The sequence below is a fragment of the Silene latifolia genome, chromosome 4, assembly GCF_048544455.1.
Source record: "Silene latifolia isolate original U9 population chromosome 4, ASM4854445v1, whole genome shotgun sequence".
Lineage (NCBI taxonomy): Eukaryota > Viridiplantae > Streptophyta > Magnoliopsida > Caryophyllales > Caryophyllaceae > Silene > Silene latifolia.
In genome coordinates, this window is record NC_133529.1 from 8,889,152 (window position 1) to 8,907,765 (window position 18,614).

Consider the following 18,614-nt stretch of genomic DNA (forward strand, 5'->3'; position numbering starts at 1 on the left):
TTTGCAGCTGGACGAGCAAAGTTGCTCAGTTGAATTTGTCCAGTCTGCCATGTTTGCAGCTGGACGACCAAAGTTGCTCAGTTGAATTTGTCTAGTTTGTGTGATTGCAACTGGAGGAGAAAAAAAAAAGAGCCCCGGTTTGCCTGTGAAAAGGGAACCTTATATGCGAGGAGGAGTGTTGAAAATAAAACTCCAGCCGATATGAGTTACACATGTAATGATCTCACATTAGAAAATTACAGAAGAGTATTCTACTATATAAGGCAAGAGTAGTCTACTCCCTCTATAGTCAATTGGCCGGTTTTAGAGTGAAACCCTCTTAGGTTTGTATTGTGGACTGGTTCTCCTCTATTCGGGTGCCGCTTAAGCCCGTTGTTGAATTTAACATAAACAATGTTGAACAACAATTAAACTTGCAAGTACAATGTAGTTAGAATATATTATGTAAATAATTTGTTATTTACTTATGATTTCCTATTAGTTATATTGGGTAAATAACTCCTTGTAATTATAGGCTAGTATTATTATAGATCTAACAAATAGGTCAACCGGATTGGGTTCGGGTCATGTCAATTTCGGGTCTGCAGACTTGGGCTTGGGTCATTTCGAGTTCGGATTTTTTCGGGTCAACTACTATCAAGTTATTTGTGGATAATAATCTGTAGTTCGTAACAATAAAAATTTGGGTCGAGTTATACTGGATCGGGCCAATTCGGGTTCGGGTCGAATTCGGGTCTTGAGTTCGGGCGTCGGCGTCAGGTCAATTTTTCCAGGTCTACTAGTATATCTGTGACACCCCCATATGCCAAGGAGCTTTACTAAGACCTTCTCTAACTTATAAGGACAACACCATCTCGGTTGCCCGAGGTAAGTAATCATCAAAGGTCAATAAAAGAACATTTAAACTGTTTTACAAGTGTTACAACCAAACTGTTAAAAGAAAGATACAACTCATCACTATATACTACTTCCTGTCATAACTCGTGAGGACTTATCCCAGCCCGGACTTCAGCAACCATCCAAGACAACACCTGCTAAGACTGACTGCTCACCATAAGGGATCACGGCAGACACAACAAAACAAACAAGACAACCACATAAGGTCAGTAATTGAGACAAGACACAACAAACACAACCACTTATAACAACCACAACCAAACACACACACAATCACAACCACTCCAACCAATCTCCGTCACCGACTGTCCACTGGACCAGCCCTGCCAGTGGGGGATCGCAGTTGTTCCCACCTAAGCCCCGCTCATCAAACCGAGCGATAACCCTATCCCATTAATGTGCACATCCCCTCCCGTGGCGGGTTCCACGAAGGACGAAAATAGGGCGTGAAGCCACTCCCGCAAGTGACTCCACTCAGCCGAGGACGCACCTCGAGAATCAACGACAATAATCATAGACAGCTGCAATACAACAACAATCAACAAAACAACATACACCAACCGATTACCATGTATACTCAACCACACGGTCACGACAACAACACAACGACAACGCAGCAACCGACACACTAGACAATCAACAGAAACTGAGTAGGCGAACCTACCTTTAAGCGACTGCAACGATTCCATGTTCACACACGCAACACCCAACAATCAAACAACACATATACACACAATACAATCCTCTATCACTACCCTTCTAATCTTAACTGAAAACACAAAAATACAGATGATGATGACGACATACCTACATGTGGAAATCTGGCAAAGGAACTGCTACCTGACTCAAGCTATGCACTCCTAAGGCACAAGCACCCTCAAAGGCTCCCATGGAAGGTACTTGATTAAAGGAAGAGGAAGGGACGACATCTAGGTTTAGAGAAAAGAGGCGGAAATGATTTGCGGTTTTGACGAAACACGATTATAAACCCCCGCTGAAAAGACGCTACTCGATCGAGTAACTAACGTACTCGATCGAGTGCCCCCTACTTGATCGAGTATCCAAGCTACTCGATCGAGTAGCCTTTACTCTATCGAGTACCACCCACATAGAAAGGCAAACACGGCAAATGGTAACTCTGGCACGCATCACTAAGGGATATCACCTGCTCCCAAAGTCGGTCAAGGTTGGTCAACGAGTTCCTAAAAGGGCGGGTGTTACAATATCTCCCTTGTAATTGTATTTATATATGATTCTCATATCACTTAAAGTCCAGGATTACTTTTCTTCATGGTATCAGCTTTTTCGGGCAAAATTGTTCCTCAAAAATTGCTTCTGTCATGGTATCAGCTTCATAACAATGGAATTAACTCTTTCTCCATGTATATAAACCCTACTTCTTCTTATTTTATTTCCAATTTTATTCCTATTGCCCAACTTTTTGACAAATATCGTGGAGACGATACCTATCGTGGATTTCTTTCCACCATGGAAAGTGGCTCAAGTATTGCACCGACATTCCTTATATAGTTAGATCTATGTTTTTTCTATTACTCTAGACCCTAGGTGGAAAATTAGAAGGTGGTATATCCTTAGTTACTCTTTATAGTCAATTTATGTGTGTAAATTTCGATCAAGAAGAATATAGAGATGAAATTAGAACCACTATTTTTTTACTCTATTTAACCGTTAAAAGTCTTTTTTTTAGTAACATAACTCGTGTTTCTGCCTGTCCTAGTAGTGCAACTAGTAATAGTAGTAGTGGTTTTTGTGGAGCGACCTTTAACGCTCTTAAGGGTCTTGTAAGTAAATTACAACTGGTTGGGTAACAATTTTCCCGAGCATTCGACTTGGCCGAGCATGATATGTACATTAACTACGATTATTTGCGGGCATATACAGATGTGGGAGGCCGCCATGCCGAATCTTTTGGATTGGCGGTGACATCAAAGTAAGCTCTTCCGGTGATGTCTGCAATAGCGAAGGACTTCTTGAGCATTCAAGTGTCTTTTGTTGCATTTGAAAGTGCTTTTAGTGTCGCCAAAAGATATTAGATGAGAAATGAAGTACTGAGATTCGATACCCTCCGAAAGTGTGTGCTATAATAGATGTCGCGGATAGAAAGTAAGGCGGGGTAGAACATGAAAGCGACAATGACTCCGACAAAACAAGCACAGAGTCAAACGCATAGTTGCATAATATATTAGAAGAAATTGTATTTTGTATTTTTTTTCTTACTTATTACATTAAATGAATATAAATTGTGTACATCATTTCATCATTTTTTAATTGAAATTTGAGGTATTTTTTTTATATCATTTCTACTTATTTAATTGAAATTTATTTTTCATTTTACATACAATTGGGGTTTAATTAATTTTATAAATTCAATTTAGCTAAAAATACAAATAAACATAACAAAAATACAAAAAAGAAAAAAAAAAATAGAAAACAACTTTACTTCATTTAAAATAATTACTTAAAAATAATTTTGGGTGACTTTATTTTTTCATTCTCTAACTCATAGCAACCAAATAAGGAAGTATATCAGATGTATTTTAAAATTCTTCGTAGTTTCTTTTTATTTTTCTATTTTTCGTTATTTTATTTATGCGTACCTTATTTGACAACATTAAAGATGAAATTGCCACATTGTCCTTTTGATTAATCATAAATTAATCCTCCACTAAATTCACCTTTTAATCTCATAAATAAGTTTATTAATTCCTTAATATGGTAAGAAAAGAAGGGGGAGAATAATATAGGCAAAAACCAAAAAAAAAAGGTCTAAAGAATAAAGTAGAATAATAAAATATTCATATCATTGTTCACTTGTTATTCATAATTATAGTGAAACATTGGAATACCATAAGCTAATAATATGCTTGTGACCTCTTAGAGCCTTTTTTCCACTTGCTCTTCCACTTAGGCCATGTTCTTTTAAATTTAATTTCAGCTTATTTTAGTTTAGTTCGGCTTTATTCAGTTCAGTTCAACTTCGTTTAGTTCAGTTGATACAAATTAACTCTTACCTCAATTCAGTTAGATTGTTTAGACAGTTCAGTAAAAAAAAACAAGACCTTACTCTTTGTAAAAGGTTGCAAATTTATAACGAAATAGAACCGTCACAAACGAGAATTTGTGTTTACAAAGAAAATGTAAGCTAGAAGTCTAGAAAACAAATTCTCATTTGTGACGGACATATCCATCGCAAACTTGCGACGGGTCAAGTATTACTCACATGAGTATGAAAAGATAAGCTATTTGGGATTCGCTATGCTTTGTCTTATATATTTAAATGGGAGAACTTGGCCCGTTAAAAACTTACGACGGATATATCTATCGTAAGAGAGATTTATTAAGGTAGAATATGTCAAAGAAGGGCAAAATGATTGTGATTTGATATAATAATGGAGGCATGGAACATGAATAGTAAAAGAAAGCAAAAGGTGGAGTGACTTTGGTAGTAAGAGAAGAGTATATGGTCCATAAGTGGAACACCACCAAACAGAATAGTTAATGATAAGGTGTGCCATGTTTGGCTCTCTAATTGACAGTTGGTTCTTTATTGGAGAACACCAATCATTGCTCATATGATCATGAAAATGAGGCATCTTTCTTTAAGTTTTGCGTGTTGTTAAATGTTGCAAATTCTCAATTAGTATACTTCTCACAGAAATTGATGTTGGTTCTTAAGTTCTTACCCCCTCCGAGGTGGTAGAGTGACCTACAAGTAGGGCAAGAGAAGACGTGATCATAATTCATAGTCCATCGATTAGTCCTATTTAAGATTGTCTTAACTAATAATCTCACACAGTCTTTTTATTTCTATCTTATTTTAATCGAGTATGAGAATAGTCTTAAATTAATACGGTCTTAAACAAGAATGATGGTAGTCAATTAGTCATACATAGTATTTTACATAATCCAATTTGATTAGTTGGGATAAAAGAATCATAAGACTGTCATTTAAGATAGTAGGACATACTTTCGTGTGTGTCTGAGTTTAATAGTGCTACTTTGAAGTATTTATAGAATTGATATATACAGATTGTAAAAGAAAATCTGAATCTGAACCAAAATCTGAATTTGTAAATATAAATTATTGATAATTATTATAGTATATGGCTTTTCATTTATTTAATCAAAATAATAAAAAGAAAACTTTGATATTTTTAAATACTCTCTTTTTCGTTAGTTGATGGATTTTCGACCGCTAATTTTACAAACACTTGAGCTTAGAGATTACTCGTAGATGATACTTCAAGACTTACCATATTTTGAGAGGCTAGATGATAAATTTGCATTAAATAAAAGGACTACAAATTATTTTGACTGCCAACTAATTAAATCATTACTCTCACTAATTTGGAATATCAAGCTACTAGCCTACTAACTACTCTATAAAGGGACAAACCTTCTGAACTAATTGCGTTTCAGGATTTGAAAAATGGGATTGTGAATAGATCTGGCAAAAGCAACCTGACTTGATTGGCCTGATCTGAAAAGGCTGATCTGAGACTCAAAATTGACCCGCACTACAGCACCCAAGTGTGACCCGAAACCCAAATTGACCCGACCCGACAGCGACCCGAGCTTTCTTGACCCGTAACTGACCTGACCCGAAGATGACCGATCCAAAAACACCCAACTCGAAAATGACCCTACAAAACATAACTCCAATTGATGTGAAAAGACTTGAAATGACTTTTCAACCTTTGTTTACGGACGCGATAATGACCCGAGCCGCTTGAAACGAAAATGACCTAGCCAACATACCAAAATAGACCCGAAACCAGAAATATCTCGATCGACTTGAATTAACCCGAATAAAATGAGAAATTCAAACTGATCCAAACCAAAATAACCCGACCCAACCTTAACCCGATTAAGCCATTTATCAGGTCTAATAATAACCCCCTTCAATTATTCTTAAAATCCTAATCCCTATCTATTTTAAACAGTGGCCACTCAATTGACTCCCAATTCCCAACCAACAACATTATTAATATCCGTACCATAAACCAATAACATAATATCGCTACTAATTACGACAATAAATATTATTTACTCCTTCGTAAATTACTCTCTGACCGTTGTATGATACGACAGAGAATAAAATGATCATTTTATAACAAAAGGTGACCATTATATTTTAGAAAGTGTTCAATTTTAACATAAAGTGCTCATTTTTCACCGATTTTTTTTTCTTCAAATTGTCAATTGTTATCATAAAATGATCAATTTTCATTCTGTCGTATGTAAAACCTAATTAATGTAATTAATAAAGCAAACCAAGAAACCACCAAAATAAAAACCAATTTATTATTTACACAATAATTAAACTCCCATCAATTCTCTACACACTAGAATGGTCCTAGTCTTCTTCCTATCTTTCCCAAACAAACTCAACATCCAAAATCCTCTCTCCCTCTTTCACACCCACACACACGTTCACAACCTCACAACACATGGATGATAACACACCCACAGACAAAACTCAGCTAACTACCACTTCCACCACCGTCACCGCCACCGCTTCCGCAACAAAACAACAACAATTAGCTCCCAAAAGAACCTCAACCAAAGATAGACACACAAAAGTCGACGGCCGAAGCCGAAGAATACGAATGCCAGCTCTTTGTGCTGCTAGGGTATTTCAACTTACAAGAGAACTAGGTCATAAAACCGATGGCGAAACAATTCAATGGCTTCTCCAACAAGCTGAACCGGCTGTGATGGCCGCTACTGGTACAGGAACTATCCCGGCTTCATTCATCACCGCCTCCGGTTCAAATTCCGGTTCGCAACAACTCGGGTCTGTTTCTCTAGGGTTAAGGACTAGTACTGATCAGGTTGGTACTCGGTCGAGTTGGGCTGGTTTTGGAGGATCTCAACTGGGTACATCGATTTGGCCCGGTATGAATAGCGGGTATTTTGATGGTGGTAATGGGTCTAGTACTGGAGCTGGAGGTGCGATTTCAAATTTATCGGGTCAGAGTCAGAATACGGGTTATTTGACGAATTTTCAGTTACAAGGTGTTGGGTTGCCTAGTACTAATATGGGTTTACTTAGTTTTACTCCATTTTTGACAAGAGGTGGTCAGATTCCGGGCCTACAGTTGGGCCTGGCCCAAGATAGTCATGGTATTATTGGGCCCGTTTATCAAAGGCAACAACAACAACAACATCAATCTCATGAACAACAACAAGAACAACAACAACAACAAAATAGTGCTGAAGATTTGCATCAACAATTGCATCAATCTCATTCTAATGACAATTCAAGAGAGCAATGAAAAATTAAATTATTACTTGGTTTTTTTTGTTTTGTTTTATTTTGTTTGGAATTTGTAATTTATTTTTAGTTGTGAATTGTGATGATTTAATTTAGATATGTTCTTGTTTATATTTTTATTTATATGTAGGTATGTTGAAAATTTATGGAAATAGTGTGATTTGATGGGGGAATGTTTCTAAATCTAGCTATGGTTAAGTGTCAATTTGGGGAAGAACAGCAGAAAACACAGAAAAAAGGGTTGCCTTTAATTCTCTTATTATGTATTTTTAATGGGGAGTGTTGTCAGTATTGTGCATTCTTTCTTCATTAAAAAAATCAATATAGACCTTATTTTATCTTTTAGTAGTTTGAATGCCCGTGCGTTGCAACGGGGTAATTAACTTATTTATAATGCAAAAAAAAACGTTATAAGGGTTTAATGTTTACATTCTATGTCTAATGATTTGTTTACATATTATTAAAATATCTCTTTCAAAAAAAATAAAAGATTAATATATACGTGGGTTAACTTTTATTTATAATCATATAATCACCCCACCTTATACTAATCTTTCGATGTGTGACAATTCTACTATTTATAAGTAATATATTCACCAAACTTGGATTTTTTTCTGATGTAGGACAATTCTACTATTTATACGTAATATATATTCATCAAACCTGCATTGTTTTTCAATGTGGGACAAATAATATACTCAAAATTACATCATCTTTTTTGCACTTAGTTCGACATTCTATCAGATCTCGAATACCGAATACAGACAATTGTTACTCATTATATCTAATAGTTATATTTAAATTTAATAATATGATTAACTACTCTCCATTAATATTTGTACGTTGTTTTTCTTCAAAAAAAATTTAACATAATTTAGATACGGAAATTTCCCGTGTTACCCCTTAATTTTGTCAGATTTTCTATGTTACCCCTACTTTTAAGAATCTGCCTATGGTACCCTTGAGGTTCCATTTTTTTTGCCCATGGTACCCCTAATGTAAAAGCTGTTAAATAGACGTTAAGTTTGATGGCATGACAATTAAATAACAATTAAAAAATAATAATACCCCTTTATTATTTTATTGGTACGGATATCTCTCTCTTTTAAATGAAAATTCAATTAACTATATCATTATAATATTGGAAAATTTCTCATGGTAACCTCTTTGATAGATTACACATGCTACCATGGACGTTTGTTTTCTATTTTTTTTTTATCATGATTAAAATATGTGCAAATGATAGGAACCTATACTCTAATGATAGAATATTTTTTAACACAATTCTAATTATATTATTTAAACGTAGTATATTTACCACACCTACATTATTTTTCAATATGAGACATATAAAATCTATAGGTAGAAAATATAATGATATGAACTTTTAAGAGTTCTCCAAGACAATACTTAAGAGACTCAAAAGATTTTGGGTTGATGCCTAACACTACTACAAATCCCTTACATTAATGACACTTTCCTATTGATGCTTTTATAAAGCGTGGACCCGTAAATAACCCTCCAAATTTTTTTTTGGAAAAACCGCCATATATCTATGCTAAATTAATTAAATGGCGCAATTTCTAAATTCACTAAAAATAATCCCCGCTAATCAACTCACACGCACCCCGCTCTCATTATCATTTCATCTTCAAAATAGATTATAACAAACCCTAACCTTCAAAATTCGGGTTTCATCGTAATTTCCATTCAATCACCGCAAAGACGATTCACGCCGCTAATCAACTCTAATTCTTCACCTCACGACGATACAATCTGCTTATTGCATATAGTAGGTACCGTTTTCACATTCATTTTCAATCGTTTTATGTTATTGATGGTAATTTTAATTGCTTTATAATCGGGTTATGGGCGTTCTTCCTAATTTTGATCATCAAGAAATATTATTATGTTATTGCTTAGGGTCTGTTCAGTGTTTGTTAGGGTCATAATTCAGTTCATTGATCAGTCATGAATAGTAAGTTATAATCGGGTTAGGGTTATGGGTGTTCTTCCTAATTCAGGTCATCATTCAGTCATGAATAGTAAGTTTTTGATTCAAAATTGTAATTTTGGGTCTGGTCAGTGTGTTGTTAGGGTCTGCTTAGGGTTACCCTTCTCGACTTTGGATAGGGTCAATTCGGATTAGGCTCTGAAGAAGCATTAACATGAGGCCATATCATTGTAGACAGAATCAATATGCTACTTCTATATCCAACAGAGGAGTTTACCACCTCTGAAATAGTTCAGTGACTCAAGACACCAGAACGATTCTCTCATAAAATCAATTATAATATTCACCATTCGTTATGTATGTTTGGAGGTTGAATACAGAGATACTAAAGATGTGCTTATATGAAACATTGAAGTTAAAACATCTTCCAAGGAATCAGCACTATTAGCAGCATAGTTTCCTATAGGCCTTCCTCCATAATCCATGAACTGTCCTTGATTCATTTTCATCGCCATGTCGAATCCCGAATCTCGGGATCGATCGATCGATTGTATTGGTTTCCATTTCAGATAGTTCGGTGCTTGATAAGATTCAGATTGTTGTTGCTCGGGACTATTCAGACACTTGGTATGTATCAATATTTTCTCTTCTTTTCAATTTTTCTCTCCAAATGTTTGTTTTTGTTCAGATAATGCGATTTTTGTTTGGTTTTAATTTCATTTCTGCTCATATTTTCATTTTTTTTAGGTGTTTAATGTCACGATTTTATGATTAATTGTGGTGTTATGATAGTGGCGATGATTTATTTGATTAGTGTGTTAATTTTGGGGATTAAAGATAGTTCTTGCTAGGTAGGGTTTAATGATTTTAGTTTGCATCTGCGGTGCTGATTGATAACTGAGACTTGAGATAGCATTTGTGGTGTTGCTTGATAATCGAACGGTGGAACTATTGTTTTAAAATAAACACGGTTTCATGTGCCCTTGCTATTTCTATATGTCCCTTTGTGTGTTCTAAACATTGCCTGAAACTTGGTCCGTTGCAGACCATGTGGTGATAGTATTTGAGGATAATCCAAAGGCTATTCAGGTCAGATGGCCATCTACAAACCTAAATAACTAATGAACATAATGCTACAATACTTCAGTAATGATCCAGCTCTTTCCCGTTTCAGATGCAGATGGCAGGTTCCCCCACCCAAGTTTTAATACCCTTCTGCCCACTATTATTGCAGATTGCCAGCTGCCTTGACTTCCACCCCTTAAAAAATACACCCTTGTGGTAAGGATAGAAATTATGTGGTACTGCTGTACAATTTGGTGAAGGTTAAGTTAACTGAGCTTTTGGGTTTGTCTGCATCTCCATTATGAGTGTATTAGTATTACCACCAGGTCTTAGTATAATGGTTATGACGGACGTGTCGTGACAATATAGATCACAGGTTTAAAATCTCCCTTCCCTGTTTATTGTACTGGCCAGCTGTCCTTGCACCTCATTTGACACCAAGATATTACTCCACATGAGTTTATTACCAGCCAGGAAGGAATAAGTAATTTTAATATTTTGTTTCAATATTTTTAGAGTATTTAGTAATTTCTATATTTTTCAATTAAGGATGTATTATTGAGCTCGGCTGGACCGGTGAGTCGTGATTGGACGTGGAAATTTGTGTTAGAGCTCTCAGCCCCAACTATCTAGTCGAGTCTAAAAGATTGAGATGTCTAGTAAGTTGAAGTTGGGGTGAGGTTCAATCATATTTTCCCTTCTTAAAAATTTAACTAAGAATATATATAACCAAGATATAAACTACTATGTAATTTTTAAATATACTACGTAATTTTAAAATATAATGGAAGTATACTTAATAACATAATATTATAAATACTAAAACTATGATATACCAAGTACTACATAGTAGTAAATTTTTAGCTTCGTCTATTACTTTACATTGCTCAAATGTTATGTTGTTTAACATGTTCATTTGGTTTGGTATTGTATTTGAGTAGATGTAAAGTATTAAATAAAGCTTGCTTGAAATTCCATGTACTGAAATGGGCTTATAATCAGATGACATATCCTGAGAATATGGTTACACACTTACAGTTGGATTTGTCTCGACATGATAAGGTCCTACAATATGGTTAAACGGACCCTCTCACGATATCAGATCGTCTTATTCTATACTTCTCGATAATTTATATAGTTACTAGATATTCTAAGCACTACAGAACTTTACTTTATCAGGACTGTTTACTTGATTTAGTAGATAGTGCACACAAACTAATTGCAGCCTTAATTATATGATTAAACAATTACAGTTCTACTACAAAAAATGAAAAAAACTTCGCGTGTTTAATGACAATTAAATTAGTTCAAAGAACATCGTAAGTGTATGTATGTGTATGACTATACACTCATGGCCCTATAATTTGGAGAATTTTTGTGACAACATTTCGATATGTGTCTTGGTATCTTAGGATATGTCATCGATTGCTTTTTTTTAGGTGATGTTTTTTGTGTTTTCGTGAATGCATGTTAAAATACTTCATCGTAGTATTTTTTATTTGCTTTTCTTGACTGTAGACCAAACTAATGAATTATTTATTAATCTTACCTACTCAATTTACATCTTCTTCTTCCTTTTTTACTGATTCTTCCTTCCTCTTCCCCAATATTTTGCTTATTAGTTCTCCTTGCTAGCTTTTTTATCATATTTCTGGCATGAGAAATTACCCAATTTTTTTTTCTTTTATAAGTGTGAACATTCAATTTATGAATCACTTTTTTTTCTTTGAAGTCCGACCCTCCAATATTTTATTAGTAATAACGTTTTTACATTTTGAATCTCAGGTGTGCTGTTGATTGCTCGCAAAATTTGGGGTTGCGATTCGTAGTTTTTTCTCTCTTGATTAATCGATTCTCTTTTTGTAAAAGTTTGTTTCTGTGGGCTTAAATGGAAATGATTCTGTGATTGTAATGGCAAAAACCATGCGCATGCTTAGACTCTCTTCTTACCAAGTCACCAGTGCATTAATATAATTTGGTCAAGTTTCGGTCTGATGACTGTGGTAGATAATTTTTTTTCATGAAAAATACATTGCTCTGAAGAACTTATCATGTTGCTTATAGCTGTTGAGATATGTAGTCATACTTACCTTGCCCCCTTGTTTGAGATTGGAATATCATCTTTACCTCTCCGTTTTCTTGGTATCATTTTTTGCTTTCCGTTTGTACTCTTATGCTTTGTCTGATTTGCGTTTGCTGCTCTCTAATTGCTTGCTTTTGGCCATTTCTACTGTTATATATGTTCTTATATTGCATTCCAAATGTTCGGCTAAATGCCTAAAAAAATTATGTGTTGTTATTTATGAATGTAGTGATGAAATCTACTGAGTCTCAATCTAAGTACTGTGTAATAGTCTCATTCTCTCGCTAATTTTCTCTCTTCTTACCCGTCGACGGGTAATTCAGTTCAGCACAATTAGAAACATTTTTGTGAAGTGTATATGTACTAATCAAAAAATATTTATATTAATTATATTTTCTTTACCCGTTGTAGGTTTTAGATTCATCAGATGGTGATGATGCACCTTCATATGTTGATTGAAGATGTGCCTTCATATGTTGATTGGAGTTCCTTTGACATTACGCCTACATGATTGAAGTCCCTACCACATTCAAACTACTCAAATGTCCCTGTCTAGCTAGTTACGTAAAATTTCTTACGATTTTTTTTTTGGACAATTTTATGTTGGATTTTACTATCTTTCGGATCCCTTTTGATATTTTTGATTTTGTCGTACTATAAAGTACGTACTAGTTTATATTAGTTAAATTGCCAATGCTAGCTCGCTATAGTATTTGTGACGGAGACGATATATGTATCAAACGTATGATTATTTAATTTATAAAACTACGTGGGTACGTTATTAATTATATATATTGCATTATGTTTTTTTTTTATGATTTAGTAATAGCTAGTTGTACTATACTATTTATAGGTCTATTTAATTAATCTCTACGATTTTATCAGAAATTAAAAAAGTGTCAATATATAAATAGTTGACGCATTATTTCGTCGCATCAAGTGACACATAAAACCATCAATAGTCGCTGTAGACGCTTAAAAGCGTCAAATTTGTTGACAATTAAAAGCGTCAATGGTCCATAAAAGACGTTTAAAAGCATCAAATTCATTGACAAAAAAAAGCGTCAATAGCCACCGAAGACGCTTAAAAGCGTCAATTTTATTGACAATTAAAATCATCAATAGTCCGTGAAGACGCTTAAAAGCGTCATATTTGGTGACAAAAAAAAGCGTCAAAAAATAACGACGGCCCAAAAATTGACGCTTTTAAAAAGCGTCGATAAACAAAAAGTTGACGCTTTAAAGCGTCGAAAAAAGCTTAAAAAAGCGTCATCAATGTAAGGGATGTGTAGTAGTGTAAGTTCCAAGGATGCCTCCTATTTATAATCATAGAATCACCCACCTTATGCTATATTTCGATGTGGAAAAATTCTATTTTTTATATGTAGTATATTTATCACATCTATATTATTTTTCAATGTGGGACATATAACATACTCTGAAATACACCATCTTTAATACGTGTAAATTATATGAAATCTATATATACTCTAATGATAGCATTTCTTACCATAAATCTAATAATATTATTTTCATAATTTTTTTACCGACATTATTTTGCCAAATGAAATGTAAAAGTTTTTATATAAAAATTAGAAACATCACTTGAATATAAAATAAGAAATACAGAGTATATATATTATAATAACTAAAAGATTTTCCAAAGATTAACTTAGGTTAGAAATCATTATTGTAGAGACAGTAATACAAACTCTTTTAAGAGCTCTCTCTAACAATACTTAAGAGAATCAAAAGATTTTGGGTTATGACTTCCATTTATAATCATAAGATCACCCTGCCTTATGGTAATCTTCCGATGTGGGACAATTCTAATATTTATACATAGTATATTCACCAGACTTACATTACTTTTCAATGTAGGGCAAATAACATACTAAGTACACCATTTTTTTTTTCACCTACTTTGACATCAACCCGATTTAATAATGAGAAAATACAATACAATACAATCTACACTCTAATGATAGCATTTTTTTGTCACAATCTAATTATATAATTTTCATACGATACTTTTTTGTCAAATGAAATATAAAGTTTTTATATCAAAATTATAAACATCACTTTAATATAATATAGAAAATGTATATATATGGGACATTTTTATTATTTATACATAATATATTCATCACACCTATATTATTTTTCAATGTGGGACATATAACATACTAAAAAGTACATATTTTTTATATCAAAAAATTTTGGGTTAATACCTAAGTTTCAAAGATGCCTCCTATTTATATTTATAGAATCACCCTACCGTATACTATTATTTCAATGTGAGATACATAATTTAATTATTTAGACGTAGTATGTTCATCATGGCTACATTATTTTTCAATGTGAAAGATATAACATACCAGGAAATACATGTCTCTTCTTAAAAAAGCTACTATTGTATACATATTATTTTTCTTTGAAGGTAAAACCACTTAGTCTCGATCATTAGAAAGGGATCTCTACATCGTACATATAACGACTCATTAACGCTCTATTACTGCATTCAGAAGACAACCATTAGTAATATCTTTAGTTTTGTACTATGTCAGGAGACTACCATTAGTAAAACCTTTTGTTTTGTATACTGCATTCAGAAGACAACCATTAGTAATATCTTTAGTTTTGCACTATGTCAGGAGACTACCATTAGTAAAACCTTTAGTTTTGTATTTTTTGATTTTCTTGTTCATGTTCTTAACTCTTTCCCGGGTAGTTCCTTCAACGATTTCCACTTTATTTTTTATATCATATCGTAGATAATGATAGAAAATTTTAAGAGCTCTTTAATTAAAACAATATTTATGAGACTCAAAATTTTTTGGGTGGATACATAAGTTGCAAATATGCCTCCTATTTATAATCATAAGATCACATCTCCTTATACTAATCTTTCGATGTGGGACAATTCTACTATTTATATGTAGTATAATCACCACTCCTACTTATTTTTCAATGTGGGACAAAACATACTAAAAAGTACACAATTTTACGTATTAAAAAGTACACCATCTTTAATATGTGCAAATAATATGAAATCTATACTCTAATGATAGCATTTTTTTCCACAAAGCTAATTGTATTATTTTCATAATTTTTTTAACTATATTTTTTTGCCAAATGAAATGTAAAAGTTTGTTATAAAAATTAGAAATATCACTTGAATATAATTTAGGAAATATACATATTATAATAATTAAAAGATTTTCCACTTTATTTTTTACATCAAAAATTATACTTTCCTAAATTGATTTTTGATGATGTGGACTCTCTCAGATCGCTCGAAAAAACTCTCTTATATATATATATATAGATTCGTTTCAATCACTTGTTTATTTTTAGAGGGTATTTTATTCGTTGTTAGCGCTCAATTCAGTAAGGCTTAAGGGGACTTTTGATTGGAGATATATAAGAAAAGAGAAAGGGAAACAAAGCTATTGATTTCCTTTATTGGTGTCTATTTGACACAAATAAAGAGAATGAACCTTCCCTCTCAATCCAACTAATTCCTTACATCCCACCCCCTTCCTTGAAATTTCATTACCCTTGTTACCCTTCAACCACCTTGTTTTCCTACCACCACACTTACAACTCCCACCACACCCGTCACTATCAAGACGCCATCGCCACCACCACCAAAACCACCACCACAGCCACCCCACATAAACCACCGCCACAACCACCATGATGCCACCACCTCCACAGCCACCCCACTACCACTACCACCACCACCACCACAACAACAACCACCCCACCACAACCACCACCACCAAAACCACCACCCCAGCCACCCTACCACCACACCCACCCCCCCATAAATCACAAACCGCAACACTACCTCCACAACCACCCCACTGCCACCACCACCACCACAGCCACCCCACTGCCACCTCCACCACCACGACGCCACCGCCACAATCACCATCACCACACAACAACCACCCCACCTTAACCACCACTCGTACACCAAAACAAACCACAAACCACCACACTTCATTTTCTTGATATAACCAAACAATTAGTTAAGTTTTAGGAAATCCCTTACCTTTCGCCCTCTTACCCTTTCTAATTTCCTTTCCCTTTCTCTAACCAAACGCCCTCTAAATTTATTGCATTATGGTAACTAGTAAGTGAGCTTTTATGTGAAGAATAGATGATTGGCCCAATCAAGTATTTAGAAGAAACAAAGAAGGCCCAAAGGTCAAGTATCAGTCAAGCACGAGTTAGAAGTGCTTGGAAGAAAAACAGACTGTCAGCAGTTATTTAACCGCTCCTCGCTAAAGGAAGTCATTGCAAAAATAAGTAGCCGGTTGAGTGTGCGTATACAAGTAGGCATTCTCCATTGAGTGAGAACAAACGCAGTGTGCTTATGTAATATTTTAAGATGATTTATAAAATAAAACGGTTAGAGTGTTGGCAAAAAGATACTCTCTCCGTCCCGGTCAATAGTTAATGTTTGGGCTAAAATTAGCACAACAAAAGAGGCCCACTTAATAAAATAAAAGCTATGGAAGGAGTGATAAGGAGGAAGGAAGCCCGCGGATGGAGAAAGGGGGAACGGGCTCAAGGGAGATTAGGAGCCCATCATAGAAGGTGTCTGGACTAAGGAAATAGGAGTTAGGGAGAAGTTAGGGAGAAGTTAGGGATATCAGGGAGAATTGGGAAAGACGGCCAAGTATGGAAAGAGTTCTTATGGAAATTATATTTCCTTTCCATATTCAAAGTAGGACATATCTAGGGTTCTTGCCCTATAAATAGCCAAGGAAGCAAATCAAGAAGGACATTCAACACACCGTATTCACACATCCACATTCAAGATCACACCTCGACATATTATACTCAAATATACGTTCGTCCAGGATCTTGCAGGCCTGACGCCTAGGGCCAGCAGGATTAGCTTTGCGCCACAATTGTAATCATCCTCCTATTCATATAGTGCAATACTTGGCAGGGTACCGTCCCTCCCGCGGTTGTTCCCACATCGGGTTTTCCGCGTCACCAAATCTTACGTGTCAATTTACATTACGCGCTTTATTTTTCTATTTACTTATTAACATACGAACGATCATACAACCAACCAACGAGTAAGACTACATTGACCCTAATTAATCGACTTGGGTAAAAATACCTAAACAGTTTGGCGCCCACCGTGGGGCATTGTGGTCGTCAATCGTTGATATTCTAGATACACAATGGATAAGAAAACATCTGAAGCCGTGTCAGGGAGCAGGCAACCATCGCCACCGCCACCATCTACTCAAAATCCAACATCAGCAGTGGCCACGCAGGCTCCCGGACACACCTCAAGAATCATATCGACAACAAAAACCTCTTTACCTCCTAAGGCTCCTGCTGCCGCGGCCCAAGCCAGATCAGATAAAGGAACAACAAGTTCAGGCCTCCCTCCGCCACCTAGTCCCACACAAATCTTGCTCACCGGCGTGGAAAATCTTCAGAAAGCTATGGAAAACATGAGAGAAGACCAGAGGAAAGCTGAAACTGAAGCAAGAAGGAGGGACAAAGAACTCTGGGCACAGATAGACATCCTGAAACAGCAGTCTGTCACCCCAGCAAGCAGAACAGACGTGGGAAGGCCTACACTAGTAGATCTGACGCAGGGGGCATCAGGCAGCAGAAATTCACTTCGACAGGTACCGGCTGAATTAATAACAAGATTGGATCTGTCCACGATACCATCAGATGGAAGGATAACCCCACAAGGGCTGGGATACCTCACGCCAGATAACTGGCCCGCAGCTAGCTGTATGGAAGTACGAGCAGGTGGCATCCCTGTCAGCAGCCCCGCAACGATCGATCAGACGCCTGGAGCAGGATCCGAGTCAAACCAACAAATGGACTGGCAGCAGGGGACAGTCGTTACAACAACTCCTCTAGCAGCTGGAACACATCAGAACCATCAAGAGCTCGGATCAAGAGGCAATATATTAAACCAAAAAAAAGCCGTGGACATGCGGACCCCGATTCAGCAAGTATAACAAATCAAGAGATTGAGTTAAAAGAAAATGAGCGGGGTCCGGGGTTGCCACCCCACTCGAGAAAGCGGCTCAGACAGCTACGCCGACTCACCATTCGTGGACACCATATCCATCACAGCAATGCCAAAGGGATTCACAAATCCAAATATGTCTCTCTTCGATGGCACGGCAGATCCCTTTGATCATATAAGCCAGTACAAGCAGAAAATGATGACAGTAACAGTTGTAGGGCAAGTCAAGGAGGCTTGCATGTGCAAAGGGTTCGGGTCCACCCTAGCGGGACCAAAGACTTCGATGGTTTGTAAG

General features: G+C 35.6%; 1 protein-coding gene across 1 annotated transcript; it reads left to right on the forward strand.

Moving 5' to 3' along the window:
- The first annotated feature begins 6,229 nt into the window (after nucleotides 1-6,229).
- On the forward strand, nucleotides 6,230-7,378 carry LOC141652827 (transcription factor TCP20-like). The gene has a single exon (XM_074460432.1). It carries the CDS (start codon nucleotides 6,369-6,371, stop codon nucleotides 7,194-7,196), a length of 828 nt encoding a protein of 275 aa, XP_074316533.1. The 5' UTR covers nucleotides 6,230-6,368; the 3' UTR covers nucleotides 7,197-7,378.
- The last annotated feature ends 11,236 nt before the right edge of the window (nucleotides 7,379-18,614 follow it).